The sequence below is a fragment of the Macadamia integrifolia genome, chromosome 5 (genome assembly GCF_013358625.1).
Source record: "Macadamia integrifolia cultivar HAES 741 chromosome 5, SCU_Mint_v3, whole genome shotgun sequence".
Lineage (NCBI taxonomy): Eukaryota > Viridiplantae > Streptophyta > Magnoliopsida > Proteales > Proteaceae > Macadamia > Macadamia integrifolia.
This window is the reverse complement of record NC_056561.1, coordinates 7,654,362-7,679,665: the sequence shown is the minus strand read 5'-3', so window position 1 is coordinate 7,679,665 and position 25,304 is coordinate 7,654,362. Positions and strand designations below refer to the sequence as shown.

Sequence of the window (25,304 nt, the reverse complement as noted above, 5' to 3'; positions counted from 1 at the left end):
TTTTTTCCGTATTGTATGGAAGCATACGACAAAACGCGTTTTAAACAGCAAAAAAATGCGAACACGTTTTAAACGCGTTTAAAATGCGTTTTAACTAACAGTGCTCCACATCCTTTCTGTATGATCTCAATCCCCTGTATTGAACCATCATCAAACCTCATCTTTATGACGAACTAAGTACACTTATGAAAGAGGCCTTCATGTATTTTCAAGTGGTGATACGGCGGTGAGGGGCCCGTAGAAGTACACATTAAAGCGCTTCCCACCTTATCCACCAAAGGATATCAAGAGAGAGGAGAGAAGGCCCGAATCCTAGAGACCTTCCCCCTGATAGGGATATCTCTGATCCTAGGCCTGCTACCCTCACAGTGACAACTCTGCTGGGGAATTGTCAAGCTTTCGATACTAGATACTACCTTTAAATGCAAGAACATCTTTCACCACATCTGTTTGAAAACATGTTTGGCTAATGTTATATTTATAAATTGTATTCACTAACTGCATCATGCATCGTGCTCGAAGTGAAATCATTTGGCGAGGGTACTCCCTGTCATGCCCGCACTCTCAGGGAGGCCAGTGCATGACATACTAAGTACTCTGAGAGCAAATGATAGCCACTTCATGTACAAGAGTGGAAGGTATCGTCAAACGATGAGGATGTTATAATTGTGCCAGCACCCTTGGGGAGGTGTGCACACTTAATGGCATTCTGAGATCGAATGCGTCATCAAACGGTAAGGATGTCCATAATTGTGTCAACACCCTTGGGGAGGTCCGTGCACTTTATAGCATTCTGAGATCGAATGATGGTTATCTTACACTACACTTCACACACGTTCACTCATGCTTCCACCAACACCGTAGTGGTTCTCACCATCCCCTCGTGTGAAGTCACATAGAATGGGGTAGGGAGTTACACCCTTGGCCAATTACCCTTGAGGTACGTTAAGTACCTAGCGTATATCGATCTTATCAAGGTAGCCTTGTCGGTTCTATTGCATCCACTGCATACTCAGCATCATGTAGAAAATAGATGGAGAAGCTATGAGCGCCACAAGCGAACTGTAGAACTTGTTTGTGGTCTTGGAAATGAATTTTCTTACATTATATTTATGTCATAAAGAATTGCTTTCCTAAGTGGGTTTCGGATAAAAGGTCTCCCTCCACCTCGAGAAAAACGTCTAGACACGTGACTTAGGGGCAATCCTATCAAAGTCACGTAAAGTCTCGAGAAGTCTTGAGGAAATCGGGAGAACACCTAAGTGGGAAAAAGAGCAAGGAAAGCATGACTTTATTACATGAAATGTTTTATAGGAATATTCTCAATAAGTCATTTGTATAAAATTTCACCAATGATATCAAGTGGACTAGGGGCACGTTCCCCTATCCACTTTCTATCATGTAGTGAACTAACTCTAGATGATTTATTGATTAATCAAAATGGATGAATGATTGAACATGGGATGGGATACCAGAGATATAAAATGAACCACCTTTTGGTTCATGCATAATTCCACATCTCAAGTACTCGTCACAGTCCATTTGGACACGCTAGGGCAGTAGGTTGACTCGTTTAAGTCCAATTTCACCTACATTGTCTCTTCGAGACTGCTTACCGCTACGTGAGTGCACCTTGGAAGATATGGATCCAGCAGACAGTGAAACTCTAGTTAAGGCATGGGTACACCCCGTTGAGGCAATGTAAGATGAAATGAAAGAAGTAAGGACTGGGTTAGCACAAGTACTCCACATGCTTCAGAACTCTCCCAGAGTTGATCCCACTCAGACTATAAGAGACCAAGAGCAGAATGGACCCATGGGACATCGGGGAGCTTTGTCTACTCATCAGATAGAACCTCTTGAGACAGAGAGAGAAAGAAAGCTATGAGAACAGATGGTAGATCTCGAAGATTTGATCCGAGTTGGGAAGAGCCAAGAGAGTCAGATGGTAGATTCTGATGATATGAGCTTCTTCTCTGGAGCAAGAATCCCTAAAAAGTTCAAGTGGCAAACTGACAGGTTTGATGGATTAGGGGATCCTAAAGCACACTTGAAATTCTTCCTCAGCATTGCCAAGTCATGGCAACTAGCAGACACTCAGATGGGTCAAGCATTTATGTTGACATTATCAAGAACAACTTTGAGATGGCTCATGCAGTTGGAGCCAGCACAAACACAGAATCGGGCAACGTTGGTAAAAGTATTCACCAAACAGTATTCATATAACACTGAGGTAGATGTGAAGCGTCGAGAGCTAGAAACCTTAAGGCAACAGCTTAGGGACGGGTTCACCGCCTTCTTGATGAGGTTCAAGGACAAGACCGCAAAGATGGCAAAGCAGTCTTCTAAAGCAGAACAAGTAGAAATGCTGATCGAGAGTATGTCTAAGCCCTATTATGATGTCCTCTACTACCAACACTTGCAAACATTTGAAGCGTTGATAGCTACAGGGACACACATTGAGAATCGGATTTTGATGGAAGCACAGTACCTAGGAACATCGTAAGATGCCACGAAGAGCTCCAAGGTTGGATGGGGAAAGGGTCCTGAAACTAATGTTGTCAGTTCAACCCAACAGTCAATGGTGGCCATATCTCCACCACAACCCTTTATGATACAAGCAAATGCTCCGGCTCAGAGTCCCCCTCATTAAAGAAGGTAGTTTTTAGACTTGGGGATGCCAATCACAGCAGTATATGAGAAACTAAAGAAGCAATGGTTATTGGGAACAGTGGCTCTAAGAGTGATGTCCAATCCTCTCCCAAACTGGTGTCGGGACCATGAGTATTGTGCTTATCATACCCAGAAGGGCACTCCACTGAAAAATGTCTAGGGTTGTAGCATGTAGTTCAAGATCTGGTGGATAACGAGACGATTAAAGTCAAAGTCAAGCAATCTCCTAATGTTACTACCAACCCACTTCTAGATCATGGTACAGTTGGTAATCTGGATGATGATGAGTTAGAAGAAGGTGACCCCACTCAGTTCATTCAGCCTAAGAAGTAGAAGGGTTGTCTGACCACCCATGACTATCAGAAGATCTTGGCACAAAGAATAAAGGTCATGAAACTTTCTTGTGTAAAAGAATCATCAGAGTCACCAGAAGAAGCAGAAGGGCAGATATCCACCTTCCCTCCTTCATCCAACCAACCATTTCCTCCCTATTGTCCAGGATCAAACCTTTCATTATCATCCAATCAACATTTACCTCTAGCCAACTACCCCCAATATCCACTATACAATCCTCTACCTCTACAATATTATCACCCTCTACATCACCAACAACATTTATTTTATCCTCAAAGAGAGGAAACCCCATCTCTCTCTCATCATACACCCACTCCATCTTACCATACACCATCTCCATCAGGATACCCTACCTCTAACGTTACATCCCCATCATACCACCCCGCTTCATATGCCTCATCAACTTCCTATGAATCCCATTCCCAAGTTTCAGTTCATAATCCAAAGGAAGGACGGTTTGGTGGGTACGACTGGAGGAACATGCAAGAATTGCCCAATTCTCCAAAAATAACTTCATCATCAGGATCGGTGAATGCTCTTAAGGAAGACCAAGAGGTAGATCCCACACCTCTGATTCAGCCAATGGCCACACCAAAGCATAAGTCATAAACAATTGAGGAAGTTTCAGATGATCTCCTGAGGACAGTGATAGCACTATCAGTAGGGGAGCAGATTAAAAAAGATGCCTCCTTAATCCACATAGGGAGTGATACAGAAGAAAATGAATCAGATGAAGAACCCAGTGAGGAGGAAGTCATTGAGGAAGCAGACATGACAAAGATGACAATGATGATGACAGTGATAGTGCTCATCTGGACTGGGATGACTACCTTGGGCCATAGGAGCAAGATGTAGATGATGAATTTATGTACTATTCCCCCAGAGATCTAGGAAGTTACTCAATGTTTGCCATCAGTCGTGATGACCTGGTACTAGATCTGGAATGGGATGACTACCTTGGGCCATGCATGCTGAATAAGACCGATTGAACTAGGTAGAGTGGGTGCCTAACACCTTCTCAACTTTATAACCTGACTCTTACCCTAAATCTCTGGACCAAATCAATTTCTAGACCCTTTTCTCAGGAATCGGACCCACCCCCAGGGTCCTAGGCCCACAACCCTAGGTGGCGACTCCACACCCTTTCTGTATGATCTTAATCTACCATATTGGACCGTCATCAAACCCCGTCTTTATAACGAACCTGGTACACCTGCGAAATAGACCTCCACGTATTTCTAAGCGTGATACTGCGGTGTGGGGCCTGCAGAAGCACACACGAAAGCACTCCCCACCTTATCCACCAAAGGATATTAAGAGAGAGGAGAGAATGCCTGAATCCCCAAGACCTTCCCCCTGACGGGGATATCTCAGATCCAAGGTCCACTACCCTCACAACAGCATCATTTGTCAAATGCTGCATCTTTATGATGATGCACACTTCCTCAAATTCCCTAAGAGAAAGGTAGGCATCTTCATATGTCAAACTCTGAAGATCATGTAACATAGTAACGAACTGAGGTTTAAGCTCATAGTTAGCACCTTGGGCAGTTGGCAAATGAATACATGAAGGTTGTGCTGCCCGGGCAGGGTAGAATCTGTCCCTAAGGGTATTGGGTATTTCATTGGCTATATTGTGTAATTTTATATGTTCTAAATGACCTTTAGAGTTTTTGGACCAATCACTCATGCACTGCACAAGATGTGGCAATGAATGCAACACTAAGATGAATCCTTAATCTAAATTTTTTTCATTTTTTACTTAATGGGAACTAAAATAGGAAATAAAGGCACTCTGAATCAGTCTAAAACTGAACACAGAGAAATCGCCTCCCCAACAATGCTGTCAAAAACTTGATTGAGAATAAAGTAATACTGCAAGCGAATGGGTCGTGTGTAGTTATGGGTCAATCACAGGGAGGTGAGCTCTATGGGAATTTCAGTTCTAACCTAAAAAGAATGTACTAACTAGTAGGGTTGTCACAAAAGGCAAGAATTAACTATGAAATTAAATTAAAATAACTTAATTAACATATAATAATAAAGTGAAACTAAATTAAAGCAAGAATGAATTAATGAACCTAAAATTATGCAAGCACTAGAGGTGTGAAATTATGATGTGGGGAAGCACTTAGGAATTAGAATCCACCATAAAATTTAAGAACAATCTACATACAATCTAGCCCTATATCGTATTCTTGAATAGGTCAATAGGAAATATGAATTTTTAATCTAATATGTCCCATGAGTTATTTAACACATACATAGCATTATATTATAAGCAAGACCATATTGGAAGTTGACAATCACACATACGAAAGATAAGGTGATAGAAGGTGTAGTCATAATGGAATTTGTTCCCACAATAGAGCAAGTGGCTGATATCTTTACTAAACTGCTTCTCAAAGAGTACTTTGAGTTCCTCAGATAGAAGCTGGGAGTTGTGGTTCATCTCAAGCACTAGAGGCTTTGGGAGAGGGGGAGCAAATTCCTTGATGTAACTACCCCCCGTATTGGACTCAGGAGGAGTTTATTGGTTTTACCCTTTGTACTTAGTGTCAAAGGGGGAGAGAGTTACTCATCGGAGCTTTGGAGTGTAGTGGTGATAAGGTGGTTGCCTATACTCCAAAGGGGAGATTGTTGTTTTATGATTGTCCTTGTTGGTGACCTCGATCACACGGCAGTGATGATGTGGCCAATTTGGGTGACGTGACTGGATATGGTGATGTGGTAGCGTTCAATGTCTCAGATGAGATGACGGAGCTATATGATCCACATAGATTGGATTGATACATCTATAATAGGTGGTGCGAGATTCTAGGTTAAATTGGTAAATTTGGCATATTTACGCTCGGGGACATTTTTATCAACGAACATGATTTTTCTGAAAGACGGTTTCTTCATTAAAAAAGTTAAAGCATGAAGAAGTTACAACATTCACTATAAAAAAATTGGCTTATGTGGCATTGGGAGCAGTTTCGATATTGAAGATGAATTTTTTAGAAGAAACATTCTCCATGTAACCTTACGAAAAAATTCTAATTTTTCAACGCAATTGGTTTCGTCGTGTTTCGATAACATATGAGGATCTGAAAGGTTCAAGGATGTTATGATATTTTTTTCTTGACTTAGTCTAATAATCAATTTTTATGAAAATAAAGCGTCGAGTCGTGGTTTTAACACATTTCGTTTCGTCTCGATGGGATACCATACAAAGAAGTTATGTGCATTTTTGTGAGATTGGTTCAAAAAATATGAACCGAAAAGCAGCAATACCCTTTGGTGGTGAGAGGATCTTTAGATTTTACTTTTGAAAAATGAGGGGTTTATGTGTAATTTTGAAGAATTGTGCTGCTGGACGCCGATCTGTTGCCGCTAGAAATCGACATAGGCCTCCTTTGGTCCCTACAGAAAGCAGCAAACACAAGAAAGTGGGCATCAAACTAATCCGGCGGGGGGACTCTCCGATGCCTAAGTTAGACTTCTATGCAAATAGATATTTCTCTGAATAATCGAAAATAATCCATTATGAGAATAGGGTTTACCTGAGGTTTTTATAGTGAAAAAATGGTGTTTTCCCATCAAGAGTCCTGTTTTGGTAGTTATCCATCATAGGTAAGAGTCTATATCTCATAAGGGTTGTATAGGAAATTGTTTCATAAAGATCACCCTAGATATGGGAACTCGGCGTTCGTGTCTCGCCCTGTGGGATAGGACCAAGATACATTTTAAGTGGGGTAAACTCGTGATAGTCCCTTGGATCGGGTGACCCATGTCCCTTGCTTGACATACTTTCTTAAGGGCTCGTTTGTTCGATATTGGGTTTTACCGACCGAGCAGCCTGGGCCAAGTGACCTGGTGGTCATGCTTCGAGGATTGTAGTTCATAGATGGTCACTCTCAGTGCCCTCCATCTGTTTGTTGGTGGTGATTGTGCTTGTTTTTCCCATCGCTCTCTAATGGGGTGATTGGGTATCTGATGCTGCCCCTCTTGGGTTCTTACTCGGCATGCACCGACTTTCTCTTGGACAGCTTGGGATATTTCCAGTAATAGAAGCAACTGCCGAAATTTTCAAATCCACAAAGGTTTCGAGGGTAAAAAATGCAAAGAATGAAGAGATAAAAAGAGAGGTGTTTGGCTGGAAGATCTCAACTAAAAATTGTTATAAAACCCAAGTGCATAGGTTTGTTGGCAGAAAAGGAAGAAAAAAAAAAAAAGGGGGTGAAGATGCCAAAACAAGATTCAACGGCTCTCTAGGGAGGGGAGGAATCCAAAAAAAAAAAAAAAGAAATAGAATGAAAAGGGGGGGACTTTTAAAAAACACACATGCCATGTCTTTTTGAACGTTTAAAGCATGTTGTTCGACATCAAATGAGGAATCCTCGACGTCATATATATCAAATGAACAACGTCATATATATCAAATGAACGACCCTTTGACATCAAGTTGAGCATACCAAAGTTGAATTTAAGTAAAAAAAAAAAAAAAAAAAGATCATGTATTCAATGACTTTCAATCGATGTTCCTGTTTTTTCTCCTGACTCCTCTTGAATTGTTGGCACCCCCCACTCCTACATTATATTTCTCCTTATTAAGATACCTCTCTCTATCTCTCTTCTCTTTCTTATTTTGTTGTTTGTTATTGTCATTTTTACTTCTATCTTCATGAGGCTGTTGTTGTAATGCTTGCCTTGGTGATATGTTCGTTATTCTTTTCCTTTTTTTGCATGGTATTAATTATGATCTCTTTGTGTTGATTCCCCCATCAATGATCAATGCCTTTAAGTTTGCAATGGGAGGATAAATCCTCCCATTTCCCTCAAGTATTGTAGTAGACTGGCTATTGAGGCATTCATGCTCGAATATAGTAATAAACCCAAGGAAGGAATTTTTTTTTTTTTTTTTTGGTAATGGGGAAGGAATTGTTCTCATTCTTTAGATAGAGCATCATGTGCTCTTCTTATGATATGATCTGTGAATTGTGCTCCCATCGAATAAATTCATGGCTTATTTTCTACGATCTTGATTGGGGGAGTCCATTTAATGGTAATAGCCTAATAGGGTGTATATTCCTGGTTCGTCAATTGGGCTAGTGGATGCAAGGAACAAAAAAACATCTAGCTAGTCTCTCCTTTTCGCTTCTCGCAATCCAAGCTCCAACTAAAATAATAAATCATTCAATATTAAGTTATGAATAGAGAAATTGATTTGTAAATTATAATAATGTTTCCATTGATTTCCTTTTTCACTGTACAAAACTAGTTGGATGGTTAATGATTGGATAATATGGTTCATTTTGTGATTTCAATATTAGTTATCTTCTTAGTAATTTGTTATCCATTGGTTTCAATATTAGTCATCTCTCTCTTACAACAATAAATCATGATTTAATCATAAATTTAAAGTTCTTTTTCGTCAAATCTTGTCACTATAAGTTATAATGTTAGATTTCATTATGGTTCAAGCCCAAAAATAAACCGATCTAAACGGTATTAACCCAATATTAAAAAATTAAAATAATTCAAAATCAAAACCCATCGAAAACCGAAGTTCCTTAATGGATTGGTTTTGGTCACTCTCATTCCTAGATCAAAACCATTTTAACCCGACCTAAACCGAATCAACCGATCGACACCTCAAAATAATATTGAGCATACAAGCCCCACTCTCCTACGAGAGCATGCTTAATTAGTCGCTGATATGTGGAACCTGCCGTGTATAGATGTGAGGCCCATCGAATTGTAAGTATTCTTGTAGTTTTGGAGCCAAGTTTTGGGGTTGAAATCATCTGCAATTCCAATCTCGTACAATTCCGTGCAATACCACCTTCAGGCGGTGACACGTGTATTGATACCAATACAATGGCCCAGATCTGGTACAACTAATAAAACATTAAATCAGTGAAAATGCATTTAAATCAGATCTTGACCATTACATTGGTATCAATACACGTGTCATCCCCTGAAGGTGGTATTTCACGGAATTGTACGAGATCGGAATTGCAGACGATTTTTTTCCCAAGTTTTGGAACCAAAATCCAAATTAAGACAATAATAAAAAAAGGATTAAGTATCTTTTCAACCATGGATTAGAGTAATTTCTTATTCATTAGTGTATTCTTACACATAATTACACTAACACCTCATATTGCCGAAGTGGAAAATACTTCTTCCTAATCCTTTGATACCCAACGTGGTTTGAGGTATTGGGTATCCGATTGGGATTAGTCATATAAGATCGTTTTGCCCTTAAAGCTACCAAATTCTGAGTGTATTTTGATAAGTATGACCTTTGTCCATAATACACTGATCTAGAATTGATCAGGTATTAGATTGGTCATGTTGATTATGGTTTCAAGTATTGGTCTCATATCGTTCGTATTGGATAGATATCGGTTGAGATTGATCTTTGATCTCTGACCGATTTGGATCAATTATCTACATCATTTTAAGGGTAAGATAGTAAAAATTAGTACTTTTAAAAAAATCAAGGTAAAGTCGACCAATACCCACTAATCTGATCCAAATATCGATACCATCGTTACTGATACCGATACCAATAGCGTCCCCTAAATCCATGGTGCCGATCCAAGACCGATGCGTTAAATATTAAATCATGATACCCTGGGCCAGTGGGCCTGGAGATTCCTCCTTCGCCCACTGGTGCAAGAAACTTCACAGTTCATCAATAGAATCGTTTCTAAAATATGGGAATATGGGATCCCACATGGCATCTGATATTGTGATCCCTCCCAACTCCCAAATAGGAGGATGAAATGTAAACAGTTATGCCTAGACTCCATCCATGAAGTTTGTGTTCTCACATAAACGAATTCTGTGACCCTCACAAGCCAATCAGAAAAATATTTCTACGCTTCTTCTCTGCTCTTCGTCGGGCGGGAAAAGGAAAAAAGAGCCCCTAATGAAAACCGCGCACAATCACAGAATCTCTCTCTCTCTCTCTCTCTCTCTCTCTCTCTCTCTCTCTCTAAATTAACCACACAAAGTGTCAAATGCGACACCGTTTTATGTCCCTTTCTTTACTTCCACTAGAATCAATTCCTCCGCTTGGTTTTGTATTAAATTGCCATCCATTTCCTTCACTACCTAGTACCGACCCCATTAACGTCTCTCTCTCTCTCTCTCTAATCCTCCCTGTGATCTGGTTTAATCATGAATTGCTGTGACTCTCATACCTGCAATGCTGAAACTCAGATTTTGGCTGTTATCATGGATTTGGATGGGACCCTTTTAGACACAGGTCCTCCTTTCTTGTCCCTTTCTTTAATTATGTCTTTCCTTTATGTTCATTACTTTCTTTGATTTCTTTTTTAGTCTTTATTCTCACTAATTAATTTTATTTTTGTATTGATTGAGATTTTTTTACATTTTTGAATCATCCATGGTGATGGTGATTATTTGCAGAAAAAACAACAAAATACATTGTGAAGGACTTTTTGGCAAAATATGGCAAGATCCTGGATAGTGACAAGGAAGATAACAGGTTGGGTCAAACGCACAAAGAGTCAGCAGCTGCCATTGTTAAGGATTATGACCTTCCCTTGACACCTGATCAATTTTCCAAGGAAATCATGCCTTTGTATGTGGAGAGGCAAGCCCCTTATCTCTCTATTTTAATATATATATATATATATATATCTAGTCTCTCTTCTACTATCTCTCCTTGCTAATTGTTGTTGTTTCTAGAATTACACAAAAGTATATTACACAGCAAAAATAGAGAACCTTCACAGTTCCTACCATTCCCCTGTTTATTGTTTTTGTAATTCTGCTTTGTAAGAATTATATGATCTCTTAATATTTGAAAGCAATGATTGAATTGACCTAAACCTTTTAGTAGGGGCCATGCTAATCTTCTCTGTATAATACCAAGTTTGTCATTTGTCTTCAAAAAGAAGAAGGAAAAAAAAAAATGGCCTAAAACTGAGAAAGTTTCTGCTTTCCCAATAGAATATATTAGCAGCTTTTCATTATAGAACCTCATGTGATCGAACTTATACGATTACCTTAAGGTATCAGTTGGGGAAGAAGTAATGGAACTGCTAAAGGAGAGAGATTCTGTTCTCTGTGGTGGGAATCCGTTCAACAAGTATTATAAGAGATTGATCCTGATTCCTGACTGCTTACCTGAGAATATCCTTATCAAGCTGACTTTAGCACTCCAATTTAACAGCATACCAATTTGTACCAAATGAGCCTATCAATTTATACCATGTTTGTTGGTTGGATCCAAAGCCTATAGATAGGCTTCTCTTAGAGGGGTACATGTAACAACCAAAACTCAGAGCCCTCTCGTACTAGAGGTTCACTACCTTAAAGCATGATCTTTAGCTGCATGGCCCACCCTTACTATCCGAATCTTAAAATGTTTCATAATACAAAATTGAAACCCAGCTTCAAGGACTACTCTTCTTAACATTTTTCTTATAAGAGAATCTATTCTAACCTAGTGGACCCCGGGGGGGGGGGGGGGGAGGTTCGAGTTGAGAAACAGCCTCTCCACAAAGTGGGGAAAGGCTGCGTACATTATGACCTTTGCCAGACCCCCCTCAGTGGCGGGAGCCTCATGCACTAAGTATGCCGTTTTCTAAAATCTATTCTTTTTTGAGTTTTTATTGGTATGCACTTTTTAAACATGATGGCTTGCTGTAGTTGATATTATCATAGGATTTTTATATGGTTTTCCTTTTGATTATTGGTGTTTCTCTAGGTGGCCACTTGCCAAAGCTCTTCCCGGTGTTAATCGCCTTATCAAGCATCTATGTAAACATGGAGTTCCATTTGCTCTTGCTTCAAATTGCATAAGGAAACACATTGACGAAAAAATTTCTCGGCAAGAAGGTTTTTTCATCTTCACTTTATGAACTTATTATCTGTACAATGATTCTTTTGTCGGTTTTTTTTTTTATATTAATATTAATAATTGCCATGATGTTCTTCATCGAGACCTTAAGAAGTATAAACATATTTTATTTATTGCTACTTCTGTAAGTTGCTTATTTAGATCAAATTAGGTTTAGCTGCTTGTAAGGGAAAATAGAAGTGGTCCATGCTTTATGGACAATAAATTAGTTGTGGAATCTCGTGGAAACTCTTAGAATCATCCTTTCCACCAGTGATATAAACTACTTACGTTACTGCAACCAGTAGACTGTTCCTTTTATAGCATCTGTAATAGACAATTCATGTGAGCATGACTTTGGGTTAGAACTGCAGTAGGAGAACAATAATATGAACATTCAAGAGAAAGAACCTGAATGGAAATTTTCCGTTGAAAACCGCAGTTGACTTCATTTCATTACACCATAGAATGTTTTCAAGGAAAAGATGAATACATTAGAACCAAAACTGGATTTTTTGTGCTGTGTTCATAGATAAATCATGCATATGAAAGTTATTGTTATAACTCTGACATTCTTTGGTCATCTGTGTAGCTTGTATCTGTATCTCATCATCAGTGGAAAGAACAGACTCAATCAACTGTTTTGCAAAATACTGCTTACTATTATGTTTATAATCATTCAAAAATATATGACTCCTCCTCCATTGATAAAGTTCGTATAACACCATCATCATTAATGCACATAATATAGTGACCAACTCTGTCACGATATGATGCCTGTTAGTTCAAAAATAGTAATGAAATTGTTTGAGGAAAAATAAACATTGTTGATTTATAATTTCTGAGCACAAAGTATGTACATGCATGGAAAATTTATTGGTCTGAGATGACACAGAGGTTCAGACCAACTGAACTTTTATAGTATCATTATAAAGTTGATTTTCTTCTTGCCTTTTCGAAAGAAAAAAAAAAAAATTCTTTCTATGTAATTAATAGTTGTAGTAGTAGTGATGTTAAAAAAGGAAAACACGTTACTCTTTACATGGTAACCCTGCTAACAAAAGAACTTTTCCCATTGGTTTTCCGTGTTATGTATTCACATGAACAAGATGTTCAATAAATGGGTCTACAACCTATATTTTCTCAATTATGCTGCTCCAAGAACCTTCCTTGAACATTTTTCTCCCTATGGATGATACTACTATGAACCTTCCACACTAACAATATGGGTTTTAGCTCCGGGAGAAGATCTATTGTTTTTGGCTTGAAAGGAGGGTCTGATTTTTGAAAAAGTACCAATAGATGGCAATTTCAATAAACTCCTGTATGCCTCAAGTCCTGGATTTCCAGGTAAACATCCATCACATTTCGGTTGCTTCCATGGACCACTTATCCTGATGAAAAACATTAATAGGTAGTAGAGTTGCATTTGGTAGACACTTAATGGATTTGAACCCTTGAATGAAAAGTGATACTGTTTTGGCTATTTGAGAGATGCAAGCACTCATATGGCCCAAAAACTTAAAGAGCACTGAAGATTATGATCTTAACAATTCCTCCAATGTCTGAATGGCATTGATAGTGTGACATTCATGAATGTTCAGTTTCAGTCTGTCATCCCTTGGGGGATGGTCTACCTTTGTAACATTAAAGACTGAAAGTGACAAGACCATTAATACTTCTCCCTCCACACCCTAAGCTTCCTAGATGCTTTGAGCCAAGCTGGAAAACAGTTTTAAGTAGTGTGTGTTTCTACTGGTGGCACGTACTCCTGATATTCCCAGTGCTGCTTCCCAAATATACCAAAAATGAGTTATCAAAAATGTTTTTATTTTTTGACTTTGGTTAAAATCCTATGATTTTTTATTTGACTTTAGTTTCAACTGAATATACTGTAATATTTTGGCCCTGTTGAACAGAAATATTTCAATGATATTGACTAAATTTTTGAAAGTTTAACTCCATTCACCCTCAAAGAAATCTTTCTCTGTTCTGTTTTCCTTGGAAATTTGGTTTTATTGAATGTTGTATTGCATTTTTCATTGATGCAAATTCTCTAGCAGTCATGATTGTGGTCTTCAATTACCAGATTTTCCAAGATTAAGAACCATGTTTTGTATTGTGGATTGTTTTAATATTAAGCAAGGTAAGTATATGTGCTGGGGGAAAAAGCTATGGCAATCTCTGGTTCCAAATATACATTTGTTAATTCAATGGATCTTTTATATTTTTTTATCTGTTCAACAATATTGTGTAGTTCTCTTCTGTTGCAACATATTTTAACAATGTTTCCTGTGATATATGTTGGTTCATATAATTTTTTTTACAAATTTATGATAATGTCTTTTTGGCCTGTGTGCATCTTTTTTCCCATACTTGTCCAATGTGGTCTACTGCAATTATTCATTTAGGATGGAAGGAATCATTTTCTGTAATTCTTGGAAGGAATGACGTTAATTCTGGGAAACCTGCTCCTGACTTGTAAGACTCTTGCCCATTATTTTGATGGCAATGCCCAAGTAGATATTTACACCGTTACAATGTAATGGAAGAAAATTATTTATTTCACTGCTGTGTCATTGTTGTTCTCACTGTTTTCTTTTTTTGGTATACTTGTTTAGATTTCTAGAGGCAGCAAAGAGAATGGGTGTAGATCCCTTGAGCTGTCTGGTGATCGAAGACTCCTTGTAAGTCAGCTCAAATGGTTGTTTTGAAATTCATCTTTTGGACTACTTGTTTGGCACATAAGTAGCTCTATAGCCTCTATTAGATAGTTTCATTGTTTTATGACCTTATTTATCAGCAACTCTAGAAAACTCTAGAAGTGCAAATACATTTACTCTGAACATTTTGAAAGGTAGCTGGCAATGTCTTAGGTTCCTAGTATGCAGTACAATCTAGTGCCTGTTGTCCCAACGCATGCAGGAAAACCTAATTCAAGCTCCATTTTGAAATCGTTTTTCAATACATGCCACTGCCAGTGTTTGGACTTCAGAATTTACACTACCTTGTGGCAATATTTTGCACAGAAGACATGGGGAAATGAAGATGTGACCTGAAATAATTTCTGGGAAATGATTCTAATACCTGGGTTGATTCCTTGGACACAACCAGCTTAGCATTAAAGGAAGCACTAACTGAGCCTATTTTCGTTTGCTGAAATAACCTGGCTTCCCATATTAGTTGTATTTTCTCCGACTATGGCAAAGATGACCCATTATCTCCTATAAACATTATCTTCACGTGATATTGGAAGGTTCAATCTTTCTTAAAGTCCACAATAAGTGAAATAGATTCTTATCAATTAACCTTTTATCAACTCTGATGAATATATTAAGACTGGAGTTGCAATACTTGATTGAAGCTAAGCTAATGAGTCTTTTCCTGTGTCATGTAACTGAGAAGTTCCTGCTTAGTGTACCATTAATATTGATACCTACAATTGCACCCACCTTTATTTCTTCTTTTCTAGAGTTAGATGATTAACCTTTTATGCTAATGCCTAATATTTCAACCAGGCCTGGTGTTATGGCTGCAAAGGCTGCTGGAATGAAGGTAGTAGCTGTTCCATCACTCCAAACTCACACTGATCGGTATTCAATGGCGACTTATGTGCTTCATTCACTTTTGGAGTTTCGGCCTGAGCTTTGGGGTCTTCCACCATTTGACGACTGTACATATCTATTCATTTTCACTTTATTTTGGTTGTCATAACCTCTAGCCAACTAAATGGAGTTTCCGGTTGGTTTTAATGGTTGCAGGGGTGGAAAATACTTTGCCAATTGAACCCATGTATGTGAAGGCTGTTCCCTGTGACGGGTTTTTGAGTGAAGTTTCAGGTCAGGTGGATCTACTTTATGCATTTTCACTTTAAAAACACCCAATTTAAGTAAAATTTTAGGCCTAGTGGCTTACTGGTCATGTTTGGAAGTGACTCAGTCCAAAATTGAGGCATATTGTGCAGGCAACAGGGATGTTTTTTGAATTGTTGACTTAAAAGCCAAAACCAAGTCAAACAAGCGTGGTGGAATTTTTTATCAAATATTTTTCTTAATTTCAAGCATTCTTCTGGAATAATTAACGAATTGTCCCAGGTGAAACATGGTGTCTTCCATTGCTGTGTATGAACCATATGATCCCTGATGTTCCCATCAATTTTCTACTTTTACTTCTACCATCTTTATTTCCCCTATTGGCAAGGTTGATCAAGTCATGAATCCTGTTTTCCTAAACATAATTGTTATTCATACACTGCATGTGCATAATGCTTTCGGGATTCCAAATTCCTGATGTGTTGCACTGCCTACTTAATTTCATTTTTCCTTTTGAAATTAACAAAACCAGATGATTATCCAACCCCTCTTCCTGATCAAATTTCGGGAGTCTTCTTCGGTTGGGCTAAGCTTGGCACATCTAAAATCTTCAAAGCTGTGGTGGCAATCGGATGGCAAGGCAATTCAGTTATAGCAAAGCGAGTAATGGTGGGTAGCAAATCCATGAACTGATTATATTTAACATTCAAAATGATTCCATCCAGTAACATACCAGTATCATCAATTGCTCTGTTTTCATGGTTTTCTAGCAGTGAGTGAATTCAAAGTTTTTCTGTTGATGCCTTTTTTGCAGCTGCCATATCTCATTGATGAAACAGGAGAGTACGCAACAGATAATCCATGGCAGCTTCTGCTCGTTGGATACATAAGAGAACTGAGTGGGGAGGTACGTAAGATGTTACTTGACATTAGCTTAGAATAACAAGTTTGGCTATTTTAGGATGAAGAAATCAAAATGGTGGGTGTTGGAAGCTTGCTGATGGCTTGGTTTCTGTACATTCTCACTGGAGTATTTGTGTGGGTGTAGGTGAACACCTCCCTGGATATAGAAATACTTGAAGAAGACAAATCTATTGCCATGGCTGCCTTGAATCTTCCAGTGTTCGCCCATCATAGAGACAGTCCTCTGTTAGCAGATGTAGCTTGAGTAAATGAAAATAAGGTTGTTTTGTGAAACTAATTGGATATGGTGAACTGTATTTTATTTTTATGAGAAAGAAATGGCAAACTATATTGTTTTTCATTTTCTGATAGGTGATATTATACAATTGGCAGATGTTATGTTGGGGGGAAACTTATTTGTCAGAAATATTTGTAAGCGATTCTCTAATGACACCTCTTAAGGTGTCAAATAATTTATAACTTCTTTACCCCAAAAAATAAATAAATAAATAATTGTAATTTTATTTTTTCGTCCTTTTAGGGCCCGTTTGATAACGTTTCTGCCGTTTCTGTTTCAAGAAACGGCAGAAACATAAATTTCCGTTTCTAGAAACAGAAACGAAATTGAAGGTGTTTGATAAGTCATGTTTTTAGAAGTCGATGATAACTAGTGAAAGAATTGCCACAAGTCGTTTTCAGAAACGGCGCTTGGGTCGTTTCTTGAACCATAAATAAGTAAAAATTTCTATTTCTATTTCTAAAAATAAGTGAATCGAAACAGTTTTATCAAACGTTTTTTGCTCCGTTTCTGCTGTTTCTGGAAACAGAAACGGCTGAAACGCGTTTCTTGAAACGTTATCAAACGAGCCCTTAGTTTTATATAATTTTTTTTATGAGCATAAAGCTTGACATTTCACATGTGTATTCGAAAATATGTGAGAAAGTGACTCCTTTCAACAAGAACTTTTCAGAGTAAAACAGAGGCAATAAAAAGAAAGTGTCAAGTTCTAAATACACTTATAGTAGTGGTATTTGTTAGACAGCAAATAAAGGTTCAACCATTCGTTGGTTGTAGCCTAGATGGTTAGAGTATTTGACTCTCATTTAAGCAACCGATGTTTGAGTCTCCACATAGGAATATTTTGCCAAAAAAAAAAAGCTTGAATTTTTTGTTGTAGTCTATCTGTTATACCTTAAAGACCTAGTTTCAAGTACAAATAGTTTTTTTTATGGAAAGCAAAAAAAAAAAATATATATATATATATATAGAGAGAGAGAGAGAGAGAGAGAGAGAGAGACAGAGGTTAATATGTTTGTAACCAACCCGGTTACTAACCGGACTTATTTGCCCACCCCTAATCACATAACTACTTTTTAGAATAGGGTTTTTTTTTTTTTTTTTTGTTGAATTTCTCTACGCTTCCCTCGACCTTGCCTTCTTCATCTTCGGTTCCCTATCTCCTCCTCCCCAATGGTTCCATGTGCCCTTCCAATGACCATAAATCTAAATATTAATAGCTTTCATAAATATTGTCAATCTTAGGTTGACACTGAGAAGGTTAAACATTGTCTACAAATTTCTCCTCAAAACTAACCCTGACTGCAATCTCACTCATGGCACTGTCTATTGTTCACTTTAGAACAGGGTTTTTTTTTTTTTTTTCTCCACGCTTCCCTCTGCCTTGCCTTCTCCATCTTCGGTTCCCTCTGTCCTCCTCCCCAATGGTTCCATGTGCCCTTCCAATGACCATGAATTGAAACATTAATAGCTTTCAAAAACACTGTGAATCTCAAGTTGACACTGAGAAGGTTACACATTGTTTGCAAATTTCTCCTCAAAATTGACCTTGACTACAATCTCACTTGTGACACTATCTATTGTTCACTCAGAATTTCTAGGGAAATCCCAAGTTTACCAGTTTTAAACACCCAGTCGTGTGTTTGTCCATCATGCAACCACCAAGTGGCTTGGCCTACCAAACAAGCACACATATCCTACAAACAAGCATAACTAATGATGCTCCAATACACAATCACAGATACATGACACAAAAAATACATGGTTTGGCCAACAACTTACATCCACGGAGCAATAACCTACCTAGGGCTTTATATATTGTTCAATACTCAACTAGCTTGTGACTGCAACTATAGTCCAGGTACTAAGATACCTGCTTCAACCTGAGATGCCACTCAGGAAAGGGTTACAATCCCCCCAATTACTGTCAAGTCCCTACCTAATAGGTTACAAGGTTTATCAAAAAATAAATACAAGTCCCACACCCCTTTACAACATCTTAAGCTCTTCAACATATATACAATTAAGTCAAATGCAAATAAGAACTTCTTTAAGTTGATTACCTTCATTGGTAATCTCTTTTAGAGGCTTCACTGTGCATTCCATACAAGCACTAAAATCTTCGACTTTCTCCTAATGTTGGAGAGATATGTACCTTCAAGTGCACCTGACATTTAGGGCCTTCTTTTGTCTTCTTCCTCTCCTTTCTCACACACAACTCTATCTTGTCTTCAATACACAACCCGACTATCATTCTCATGCCTTCAATATATCCTTTAATAGCTTTTTCAAGGTTGGTTGAATAGATTTAGAATCATTCAATACATTTAAGTTTTATTATGAAGGAATTTTAAAAAATGAGGCATTGAGAAGTCCTTCAAGCTATGGTTTTTCTTCTTATAGTGTAGTTCTCCTAACAACGAGAATTTTGCAATTTCAATTATCATAATCGTATGAAAGAGATGCTTGGGTCTCTATATTACTCCAAATGGAATATCTAAGGCAATTTTGGTACTCTTGCACTTCACTAAATTGTAGGGCAAGCATATGCTGTCGAATAAACTTTTGCAGACATGGGCAAAATCTCAACCATTTGGTCTATTAGGCGTTAGTAGAAAATAAGGGAGATCTTGAGCTTCTGATCACTATCAGTATGATGTGATGCCATATCACACATTTAAATGGCAAGAGACATATCGGGTGGTGAGTGAGCCGATCACTAGTGAGCAAGAGATGTTACCTGGATACGCAATATGGAACAACTCCATCTACGCACTCACTATGTTCACTTAGTACCTAGACTACTTGGTTATGGTGTGATACATTCACTCAAGCATCTTTACACTCCTCCTATCCCAAGTCTCATGTAGGCATCTCCAACGTCAAATTTTAGTGCAAATTCACATGAGCCACTGATTCGGAATGAAGGCGATGAGGCTGTCTCCTAATCGCCAATCTGGCATCTGATGTGATTTCTAAAATTTTCTTTATGCCCCTTGTAAGCAAATGACCTTTTGAAATTACACAAGTAAGACCCTGCATGAACAGGTATTTAAAACTTCATTTAAGCACTATGTCGAATGGTTTGTGTAACCTTTTATACTTAGCCAATTTTTTTATTTTCTTTCTTGCTTTGTCTCACTTGAGGCATGGAAATGTGGTGCCACCGTATGAGTGTCAAAGCCTTGAGTACCCCTGTAACCTATACCTTGTGACCTGGCTGAGTGTGCCAACGTGTGTGCTTGTGTTGTTGGTTTGAATGCCTATCTGCCTGACTTGACAAGCCATATTGATATCTAGGTGATCCACCCTTGCCGCGTGATAGTACCATATGAAGAGATTGAGTTCACTTTATCAAGTCCTGCGACCATATCAAGTGACATGCCATTTTACCATGTATACAATGACACCTTATGTCACCTATATAACTATGCATGTCATTCCATACTTCCATTATGACATGTGTTGCAGCAAGAAATCACCCTTGGCAGTATGTGGAACCTACACAAAGAAGAAAACACAAGAGAGTGAGCACCAGGCTGATCCAATGGGGGACTCTCTGATGCCTAAGTTAGATCTCTATGTAAACCGAAATTCCAGTAAAAATAGAAAATGTTGATCCCCCCAAAAAAGGGTAGTTTACATGGGTATTGATAGCTCTGGGATGGTGGCAACAAAGAGAGTCCCAATCTCGCAACTTCCTATTACCAATAGAAGCCTGTATATGGCAAGAGTTATAGTAGGAGAGTGAATAGGGAAGATGTCTCGGTTGTAGGAACTCCACGTACTGGCCATATCGCGAGATATCCTTCTTTCTAGGGAAGATTTGATATACTTTTGAGAGTCCTTTTCGGATTGGAGTCCACTCCTTGCTAGACATGGATGGTCTATTAATGTGTATTTGATGAGGAAACTCATAGGACTTAGATGCCGAGTGACCTAGATTAGGTGGCTCGATTGCTGACTACTTATTCCGAACAATTGGTTGCGTGTTGCTTGCCGCTTGGTTGGTAAGGCCTTGGGGCTATCGCACAGTCACAATTTTGGTGTTGTCTCGAGCTATTAGTCATTCAGATATGGTGTGGTGAGCCACCCACGTTGCCTTCCATATGTTGGTGTTGACCAGTAGCTTGGTAATTGATCCTCTTTAATAACGTCGGTCGGTCGGGTTGCTCCTAACCTAGGTTTCAGCTGCTAGCCAGATATATAATTCGGATAGGACCAGACCGTTTGTCTAGGCTTGTGTTGGTGCCTTTTGCGCGCTTCCTGCCCCCGTTTGGTTCGTATGGTGCACCTCCAGTGGTAGCATAATTTGCTATAACAACATGACCCCATGCATTCTTAACACCATACACCAAACATGAACTACATCATAAGCACACATTATCATCATCATGAGCAACATATCATCTTCACCATCATGCTGGCATGACTACCATCATACATACATGTACCTGCCACATCACCAAAGGCTATGCTTCTCATATCCATGTCAGGCCACAACCTCAACATTGTGAAATGACTAATATAACCATGTGATAATGCCACTTCCATAGTGAAATAGACCATTGTAACCTTGCAAGTTGTTCAGTACCCCAACTATTATAATTCTATACACCTCATCAACCAAGTGGGACTCACTTGATCACATCAGACTTGTTGCTAACACGTTAAGCTACCTCCTACAGTTCCAGATAACCAGCAATCTCCCCCTTTGGAATTGTTGGCAACACCCTTTATAAATAATATTGTACTGCTCTCCACTTCTCTCTCTGTCTCTCTCTCTCTCTCTCTCTCTCTCTCCCCCCCCCCTTTGACAACTAGTACAAAGGGTGCTACTGCTCCCCTTGCATGGAGGCTCCCTTGCATATGCTTAACCATAGGAGTGCCCACTGCATCTTCCTATCCTATGGAGAGTTAGACAGCTATGCACACACCAACTCCCCCTACACTAGCACACCTACTATGCTCTTGGAATCACAATTCCAAGCTTCCCTTAAATCTCTCAAAGTTATCTTTTGGGAGGGCCTTTGTGAAGATATATGCACTTTGATCTCCAGTAGGAACAAACTCCAACCTCATTTCTCCTTCAATCACTTTGTCCTTTAGGAAATGATACTTGATATCAATGTGTTTGGTCCTTGAGTGTTGAACAGGGTTCTTGGAGGTATTGATTGCACTCATATTATCACAATGATAGCCACTGTCTCATCACTGTGAATATTGAAGTTAGAAATCTGTCTCTTCGTCCAAATAACTTGAGTACAATTGGATACAACTGCTATGTACTCAGCCTCTACTATATAAAATGATACCTACTCTTGCTTCTTCTATACCAAACAACTAAGATCTTTCCCAGTGCTCTTCCTATCATCAATACTACCAGCCCAATCTACATTTGAGAATGTTGTGAGTGTGAAGCTATTAGTCAATGGATACCATAGACATATTCCATTGTCCACTTTATATACCTCAATATCCTCTTCACTGCCAACAAATGAGTTTCTTCGGGACTAGCTTTAAACCTTGACTAAGAACATTGATGGGAGAATGTCAGGGCTTGGTGCTATCAAGTATAGTCATTCCCAATCATGGATCCATGCAAGATCTGATCAACTATTGGTACTCATCAATGGAACTTAGCTCGTAGCCTATTGCCATAGATGTCCCCACTAATTTGCTATCCTCCATCATAATTATCTTCCCTAACATGTTTCGCATGAGAAATAAAGATGCCACTCTTATGTTGATTCACTTGCAACCTCTAGAAAGTAGGATAGTTCTCTAAGTATAGACATCTCAAATTTTGTTCTCATTCTCTCTGCAAACTATTGACAAAATATTTCACAGTCTCCTCTGCTCATCTGAATCTACCTCAGCTTGTTCAACATCAATCTCATTTTTACTTTTGGGTTTACTATCAACTAGGTCATTCTCATCATCAAGATCTTCAAATTCTAGAAGTTCATTTCCTGAGCCTGAAGGAATATCCCTTTTTTCATCAACTGTGACATTAGCACTCTTTACAATTTTTCCAAGTCTGTTGTTATAGCATCTATAGGCCTTACTTGAAGTAGAATAACCTAAAAATATACCCTCATCAGCCCTATCATCAAACTTACCCAAATCTTGGGTTGTGTTCTTGATATAACACTTCCTACCAAAGACCTTGAAGTGTCTTGCTGTAGCCCTTCTTCCAAACCAGATTTCATATGGAGTCTTACTTTCATAAGGTCTCAACATACATCTGTTATGGATGTACACTGCAGTTAGAACTGCCTCCTTCCAGAACTTTTTACCCATGTCATTCTCTGTCAACATTGTTCTAGCCATGTCTTGCAATGTTCTATTCTTTCTCTCTGCAACACCATTCTGTTGGGGTGTTCTTGGAGCTGAAGTTTGTTTCCTGATACCATACTCATAGCAGTATTCTTCAAAATCATCCCAATTGTACTCACCTCCTCTGTCAGATCTCAGACACTTTATCTTCTTCCCTGTCTGATTCTCAACTTACTTCTTAAAGATCTTAAATCTTTCTAAAGCCTCTGACTTATGTTTCAAGAACATCACCCACACCATTCTTGAATGATCATCAACAAACAACATGATGTATCTCTCTCCTGAGGTGTTAGGTGTCCTCATAGGACCACATAGGTCTGTGTGAATCAACTGCAATGGAGAACTGGAATAATACTCCTTAGACTTGCAGGAGATTCTAGTTTGCTTTCCCTTTTGACAAGATGCACATATAGGATTGGAGAGCTTATTCAACTTAGGAACATCTCTCACTGCCTTCTTCGAAAAAATCTTGGTAAGATTCTTGAAACCAATATGCCCAAATCTTCTGTGCCACAACCATGTCTCCTCATCTATGCTAACCATGCAAGAATCTTTCTTTAACTCTGTCAAGGTGTACAAGTTCCCTGAAGTTCTCTGTCCAGTAGCTACAACCTTTCCACCGCTTGATCTTCTTATCTCACACCCTTTACTAGTGAAAGTTACTTCATGCCCTTTGTCACAAATTTTACTGATGCTGAGAAGATTGTGTTTGAGTCCTTCAACATATAAGACATCAAGGGATTTCACCTTCCCATGGTTCAAACTTATGGACCCCTTCCCTGTAATTCTGGCACCATTGTTGTTGCCAAACTTCACGGATCCACCTTCAAAGTCATGTAATTGTTCAAACCTTTCCTTATCTCCTGTCATGTGGCTTGAGCAACCACTATCAAGAATCCATGGATTAGAGTCTCCTTGAGCCTTAAAAGCTCTATGAATAACAAATGCTGCTGCATCTTCTTCATCTTCTACTCTCTCTCTCTTAACCCAAACTTTCTTGACAGATTTAGATTGCTTTGCTTTCTTCTGTTTTGAGAACTGTCTCTCCATCTCATCATCTTCTGTGTTTCTGAAAACTCTCTGCTTACCTCTGTTCTCCTGTCTTTGTGGGGGAAACACAGTTCTATAATTCCTTGCAATATGTCCAAGGTTGTTGCATCTGTAACATTCAACTGTTTCTTCCATAAGGGGTGCAAAAGGATTTCTGTCCACATAACTCCTTGGACCAATGTTGAACTTGCAATCTGAGATCTTGTGTCCAAAAGTGTTGCATTTGTAACAATAACCTTGAAAGGTGTGCCTCTGCATCACAGGTTCCATCTGCCATCTGTAAGGAGCTCTGAAGTTGTCAAATGCTCTAGGCCTTTGTTGAAAACCTTGACTGTATCCATAGCTCTCTGTTCTCCTGCTTGGCCTTGCCAACTATGGTTGTCTAGCATGGTTAGTCTTATGAAATATAGATGGATTTCTTCTTCTAGTTGGACCAGTCTGCACTTTATCTTTTTGTACTGCTCTCTTGGCATTGCCAGCAGTAGTAACATGTGCCTTTCCTCTTTGAGCATTCCTATCATTGACTTTGATAGGATTATGTACTGTTCCCTTACCATTTGCCTTGGTATTTTTGGAAGACTCCCCAACAAATCCAAGTCCAAATTTGATGTGAGTCGATCTTTGAGCATTGATAATGTCATTGAGCTTCTTACTGCTAGGATGCTCTTTTGGAGTAGAGTCATCTTCAACATCTTCATTTTCTAAGTCTTCTCTTTCAATCTCAGTTCTCCCATATTCTTCAACCTTAGCCTTTAATAAGGCTAGCTCATCTGCATAACCATCAAATTGTGCAAGAATCTCATATTGCTCCTCTAGTTGTGCTTTCAAAGCCACTTTCTCTAACTCAAGAGTGTTGCAGTCAATGGTCTTCTGTGAGAGTTGATACTCAAGATCATCTAAGGTCTTTCTTGACTTATTGGCTTGATCTCTCAACTCAAGAACTATTTGTTCTTGCCCCTTAAGGTCTTTAGTGACATTTTTTACTTTCTTCCTTTCTCTTTTAAGCTCTTTA

General features: G+C 38.7%; 1 protein-coding gene and 1 non-coding gene across 2 annotated transcripts; one reads left to right on the top strand and one right to left on the bottom strand.

Annotated features, from left to right (window-relative positions):
• Positions 1-9,790: 9,790 nt before the first annotated feature.
• LOC122078797 (bifunctional riboflavin kinase/FMN phosphatase-like) lies at positions 9,791-16,966 on the top strand. Its single transcript, XM_042644931.1, has 10 exons — positions 9,791-10,288; positions 10,453-10,639; positions 11,759-11,889; positions 14,302-14,371; positions 14,512-14,577; positions 15,409-15,563; positions 15,652-15,729; positions 16,235-16,371; positions 16,517-16,609; positions 16,751-16,966. The coding sequence occupies exons 1-10, from the start codon at positions 10,201-10,203 to the stop codon at positions 16,868-16,870; spliced, it is 1,125 nt and encodes a 374-aa protein (XP_042500865.1). The 5' UTR covers positions 9,791-10,200; the 3' UTR covers positions 16,871-16,966.
• LOC122080560 lies at positions 10,844-10,948 on the bottom strand. Its single transcript, XR_006140832.1, has one exon. It is a non-coding gene; the product is annotated as a U6 spliceosomal RNA (small nuclear RNA).
• Positions 16,967-25,304: the final 8,338 nt, after the last annotated feature.

Coding starts and splice junctions, on each gene's coding strand:
- LOC122078797 (XM_042644931.1), top strand. CDS start 10,201: ATGAATTGCTGTGACTCTCATACCTGCAATGCTGAAACTCAGATTTTG. Junction 11,890..14,301: donor AAAAATTTCTCGGCAAGAAG/GTTTTTTCATCT, acceptor TTATTCATTTAG/GATGGAAGGAATCATTTTCT. Junction 16,372..16,516: donor TTATAGCAAAGCGAGTAATG/GTGGGTAGCAAA, acceptor CCTTTTTTGCAG/CTGCCATATCTCATTGATGA.